Below are 6,064 nucleotides of genomic sequence, written 5' to 3'. Positions count from 1 at the left end.
CCTGCTGACTTCTGCCCATTGGATTTCTACAAGTTTAAGGACATTCCCAGGTATCAAAATGCTTCAAGTACACAAAGCAATTAGTTCAAAATAAAAATAAATGAATATGTGAAGAACTTTACCTTCATAGCCCCGAGAACACAAATCATCTGTGGTTCCATAAATCTTCCACCTACTCCACAGACCTGATCCCTTGTAAAGCATAATATTCTTTTCCTGTTTGTTGCCATAGTTGAAAAATAAATCTTCTCCTTGGATTGCGAAAAGGGTCTCATTTCTGCATTCCCATTTCTGAAGTTTACTTGTCTTGTCACAAGGATACAGAGTGATTCGAACCCAGTCTTTCTTTGAAGGTACGCCCAAGCATAATTTCAATGTCATGCTCATAAGATGGTAATCAGAAACCCACCTGAATTTTTGGGACTCATTCTCCTGATTGCAAGGGGCGGTTATCACTGAGCTAGAACTTTGAGCTAATACACAACGCTTGTGATCCTCATTATATATTAAAAACGTACTTGTATCTGTAAAACAAAATTATTAAAATTGTTATGTTTGGAAGGGTTGAGATTGAATTAATTTGGTGATTTACTGAAACAAGCCTAGGTCTTTTGACAGCTAACCATTCAGCAAAAGTAGTTTTGAGCTCCACCACACTGCACTTTGAGTAGTTACTGCAACCTGTTTAAAGGCTACTAAATCTATTTGGGTCTGTTTAAGACATTTTACATAAGTGTATAAGTTTCCATAGAAAATATACAAATCAATGGAGAATCAAAATATGCTCTCTCTGGGCTTCACTGGGCAACTTGAGATAGAATCATAGAAAATTAGGGTTGGAAGGGAACTCAGGAGGTAATTTAGTCCAACCCCCTGCTCACAGGACCATCCCGAACAAGATCATCCCAGCCAAAGCTTTGTCTAGCCAGATCTTGAAAACCGCCAAGGATGGAGCTTCCACCACCTCTCTGAGTAACCTGTTCCAGTATTTTACTACCTTCCTAGTGACAAAATTGTTCCTCATATCTAACCAAAACTTCCCTTGCTGCAACTTGAGACCATTGCTCCTTGTTTTGTCATTTGCCACCACTGAGAACAGTCTGGCTCCATCCTCTTTCAAACCTCCCTTCAGGTAATTGAAGGCCATTAAATCTCTCAGCCTTCTTTTCTCTAGACCAGTGGTCTCCAACCTTTTTAAGTAGGAGATCACTTTTGGTATTTAAAAGCAACCCAAGATCTTCCATGTGCCTCCACCATCCCCTCCCCCCACCCCCAACCCAGCAGGGGAGGGAACGAGGGGCAGATCAAGGCAGAGGGACAAAAATTATTTGGGTGCACACCTCCCCAGCAGGTAAATCCCACCTGACCCGGACCCCATTCAACTTACCCTGGCTCCTGCCTCTGTGGCACTGTCCCTCATTGCAGGGGCCTTGATCTAGCCCCCATCCCTTCCCTCCCCCATGGACTGACCTGCTGGGCTGGGGCGTGTACTCCAGATGTCTCCTCACCATTGCTGAATAGAAGGGAAAAAAATCACTTCCCTTGACCTGCTGGCAACACTCTCACCAATGCAGGCCAGCGTGCCATTTGCCTACTTGGCAACAAGGGCACACTGTGGCTCATATTCAGCTTATTGTTGACTGTAACTGCTAGGTCCTTTTCTGCAGAACTGTTGCCCAGACAGTCAGCCCCCAGCCTGTACCAGTACATGAGATTCTTCCGTCCTAAGTGCCAGACTTTGCACTTGTACTTGTTGAACCCCATGAGACTCCTTTTGGCCCAATCCTCCAAATTGTCTAGGTCTCTCTGAATCCTAGCCCTGCCCTCCAACATATCTGCTACTCCCCCCAGTTTGGTGTCACCTGCAAACTTGCTGAGGGTGAACTCTATGCCATCTTCTAGGTTGTTGATGAAGATATTGAACAAAACTAGCCCCAGGACCTATCTCTGTGGCACTCCACTTGATACCAGCTGCCAACTAGACCTTAGCCCCTTTTCCAGGAACTAAGGTGAGGCTGACTGGTCTGAAGTTCCCTGGATCCTCCTTTTTCCTTTTCTTAAATACGGGCCCTATGTTTGCCCCTTTCCAATCATCCGGGACCTTTCCTGATTGCCATGAGTTTTCAAAGATGATGATGGCCAGTGGCTCTGCAATCACAGCAGCCATCTCCCCCAGGACCCTTGAGGTCATCCCTTCTGGCCCCATGGACTTGTATATGTCCAGTTTTTCTAAACAGTCCCTATCCTGTTCTTTCACCACTGTTGGCTGCTCACTTCTTCCCTAAACTGTGCTGCCAGGTGCAGTAGTTTGGGAGCTGACCTTGCCTTTGAACACAAAGGTGAAAAAGGCAATGAGTACTTCATCCTTTTCTTCATCTTCTGTCACTAGGTTGCCTCCCCAATTCAGTAAGCGAGCCACACTTTTGCCAATCCTCCTGTTGTTAGTGGCATATTTGTAGAAACCTTTCTTGTTGCCCTTCAAGTCCTTTGATAGCTGCAACTCCAATTGTGGTTTGGCCTTCTTGACTTCATCCCTGGATGCCTGAGCAATGCTCTTAAATCCTCCCTATTTATTTGTCTAAGTTTCCACTTCTTGTAAGCTTCCTTTTTGTGACTTAGTTTACTGAAGAATTCCCTGCTAAGCCAAGCTGGTCTTCTGTCATACTTGCTAGTCTTCCTTCACATTGTGATAGTTTGTTCCTGCACACTCAGTAAGGATTCTCTGAAGTACATCCAGCTCTCCTGGACTCTTCTCCCCCTCAGTCTGGCTTCCCAGGGGATCGTGCCCTTGAGTTCCCCAAGTAAGTCGAAGTCTGCTTTTCTGAATTCCAGGGTCTTTACTCTGCTGCTCTCCTTCCTTATTTTCCTCAGAATCCTGAACTCAGTCATCTTGTGGCCACTGCTGCCCAAGTTGCCTTCTACTACTACATTCCCCACCAATCCTTCCCTGTTTCTGAGGAGCAGGTTAAAAAGAGCATGGCCCCTAGTTGCCTGCTCCAGCACTTGCACCAGGAAGTTGTTCCCAACACTCTCCAGAAGCTTTCTGCATTGCCTGTGCACTGCTGTATTGCCCTCCCAGCAGATGTCAGGGTGATTGAAGTCCCCCAAGAAAATCAGGGCCTATGACGGGGAAACGTCTGCTACCTTTTTGAAGAAAAGCCTCATCCACCACTTTCCGGTCTGGTGGTCTATAGCATACCCCCACCATGACATCACACCTGTTGCTCCCTCTTCTGACCCTAACCCAGAGATTTTCAACAGGTCTATCTCTAGTTTCATACTGGAGCTCTGAGCAATCATATGGCTCTTTTACACAAAGTGCAACTCCTCCTCCTCTTCTCCCCTGTCTGCCTTTCTTGAACAGTTGATACCCATCCATGACAGTGCTCCAGTCACACAAGCTATCCCACCAAGTCACTGTTATTCCAATCACATCAAAGTCCTGTGACTGTGCAAGGACTTACAGTTCTTCCTGTTCATTTCCCAGGATCTGTGCATTCATGTACAGGCACCTAAGGTAACTAGTTGACTGCCCTGATTTCTCAAGAAGAAAACCTCCTCTTTTGCCCCCTCATGCTTGGCCTTCCTCCAGGTCACTGACTTCCCCACCTACCTCAGAGCTTTGGTCTCCATCCCCCAGCAAACATAGTTTAAAGCTCGCCTCGCTAGGTTAGTGAGCCTGTCTGAGATGACGCCCTTCCTTTTCTTTGTCAGGTGGATCCCATCTCTTCTTAGCACATCATCCTGTGGTCAAAGAAGCCAAAGCCCTGCTGTCGCCACCACCTGCACAGCCAGGTATTGATTTGTAGCATGCACCCACTCCTGCCCTTCCCTTGACCAGAAGGATCTAGGAGAATACCACCTGAGTCCCAGTCCCCTTCACCCTTGCACCCTGTAGTCACTTTTGAACTGCTCAGGGTCTCCTGCAGCAGTATCATTGGTGCCCACATGGATGAGCAGCATGGGGTAGTAGTCAGAGGGCCAGATGAGTCTCGGTAATACTTCCGTGACATCTTGGATCTTGACTACAGGCAAGCAGCAGATTTTCTGAGACAACTGGTCAGGTCAGCAGTTGGTTCCCTCTGTCCCCCAAAGATGGGAGTCTCCAACCATCGCCACCCATTGCTTCTTCCTGGTGGTGGTGGTCTTGGTCCTTCCTACCTTGGCAAGGCCTAGTCTGATCTCCACCAATGGAACATGCTCCTTACCCTCTATTGGTAGGGCTCCATATCCGTTCTCCAGATTAACTGCTGCAGGTGGCGATGAAGATTTCTGCTTGCTGACAGAGGTCACAAGCTTCCAGCTTCCACCTTTTTGGGAGTCTGTCCTCACCCTTCTTTAGCACTGCATCTGGCAGTTCTTTCTCCACAGTCCCAGGACACTGCACCAGCATTGAATCAATTAGCTCCTCCTAGCAGAGGATGCTTCAGAGCCTCACCACCTCCTCCTGTAGGTCTCCTGCCTGCTCCCTGAGGGAAATTAGCAGGAGTCACTGCTCACACCTTAGGCACTCCCCCACCTCACTGTCACTGGAAGAAACCTGCAAGCCATGGTCCTCACAGTGCCAAACATGGACCTGGGTGGGAGCCTTGATGGTGAGCAGTCCTGCTTGGACAGAAACCTCACAGTTGCAAGCAGAGGCAGTGGCAGTGGCTCTGGCATTGTGATGTCCTCCAGCCATTTCCCTGCCTCTTCTCTCTTACTGCCCTTCTTCCAAGCACACCTTCCCTAGTAAGCTTGCCTGGAAGCTGGCCTGTTTTCTGTTCCTTGGCCTCAAAGGGTTCCTTTTTCCCTGCTTCTTCACACAAAGCTGAAAGGCTTTCTCTTCAAAGGGGAGACAGCAAACTGACCTCTGAACTGAACGGCAAACTGCCTGCAAACTGCTTGCCCTGTTTGCTGGTATGTGGGAAATAATCTCCCACGTAGTAAATATACCAGATTTCGTCAAATAAAAGATGAGATTTTCCTCCAATTGGCAAAGGGAAAAAAAACCCTCATGTTATAATGACATACAAGGAAATCTCACTAAATAAACTGTCTTTTGTTAAACTGCTGCCAAAAGCATCATGTGCTCAGCAATGGAAAGCAACTATGAAGTAGATTAAATGCAGTCAACACTGAGCATGACTATAAAAACCATGGTCCATACCGGGCAAGCATGCTGATGGGAACCGTGTGTGTGTGTCCCTTTAAAAAAAAAGTCAGCAGTTACTTCTCCAGGAAGGAACAAAAACTGGGCATGGCAGTACTGCAGTACCAAGCCAGCACAAGACATCACTACAGTGACATAGCATGTAGACATACCCATTGTCTCCTTAGGGTTGATTTTTTGTTGGTAGAACTTAGTTGCATTTTGATAGCCCCTTGGACTTCACTCATTTTTAAATGAGGGAAGGAAAAGTAGCTTTATCTCCCAATTATCAGTCACTCTTGGTGCTCAATCAAGACACTTTTCACATTAAAGTGTAAACATCTGTGCTCTGTCTCTCTCCTTGAATCCTTTTATTAGGAACAAAAGAGATAGATGGCATGTAAAATATCGTTTCTGGCATTAGGGTCTCTGGGATATTTTTGAACTGGTTGACACCTACAGGAGCTATTTTTCTCACACTTGGATATAATGTGCTGAATAGGTTATATTCAGTTCATATTTTCAGAGTTTCTTTCAGAATCATATCAGCTAGAAACTTTCTTAGATCACTGCAGCCCTCCTGCCCCCACATTCCTTATATGTTATACTTGGATCTATTACAGAGGCTAGGGTACTATATAAAAGTGGACAGATCTGGCCCAAAGTCCAAGAGTTAGACACCTTTGCTTTTACCTGTTTAACATGCATTTTTAAGTGATGTCCTGATTAACTGTTCAGTTTGATATTGAGTAGTGTCACACAAAAGGTGGAACCATACTTAAAATGCCTTTCTTATCAAACTACGTGGTAGGAAAAGAAGTACTCATTCATATAGCTGTAGGGATGCTGGCTAATTATAGGTGTTAATTTACTGTATATTTACCAAAAATTGTATATACAACTGCCATTTTTTTCCCGGGGGGGGCGGGGGGC

At 46.0% G+C, this 6,064-nt stretch overlaps 1 protein-coding gene across 5 annotated transcripts in view; it reads right to left on the bottom strand.

Moving 5' to 3' along the window:
* The window catches only part of LOC102382687 (macrophage mannose receptor 1-like), a 136,772-nt gene that overhangs the window by 126,088 nt on the left and 4,620 nt on the right, over positions 1–6,064 (bottom strand). For 4 of the 5 annotated variants that reach the window (XM_014526091.2, XM_025192669.1, XM_025192670.1 and 1 more), the window contains exon 2: positions 123–524. The exons of the other annotated variant lie outside the window; for it this stretch is intronic. In XM_014526091.2, the coding sequence (XP_014381577.1) occupies positions 123–524 (402 nt within the window). The remainder of the gene's footprint in view (positions 1–122; positions 525–6,064) is intronic. 5 annotated transcript variants of the gene reach the window in all.

The sequence above is a fragment of the Alligator sinensis genome, unplaced genomic scaffold, assembly GCF_000455745.1.
Source record: "Alligator sinensis unplaced genomic scaffold, ASM45574v1 scaffold995_1, whole genome shotgun sequence".
Classification (NCBI taxonomy): domain Eukaryota; kingdom Metazoa; phylum Chordata; order Crocodylia; family Alligatoridae; genus Alligator; species Alligator sinensis.
The sequence above is the reverse complement of the archived record's forward strand: the minus strand, read 5'-3'. Positions and strand labels throughout refer to the sequence as shown.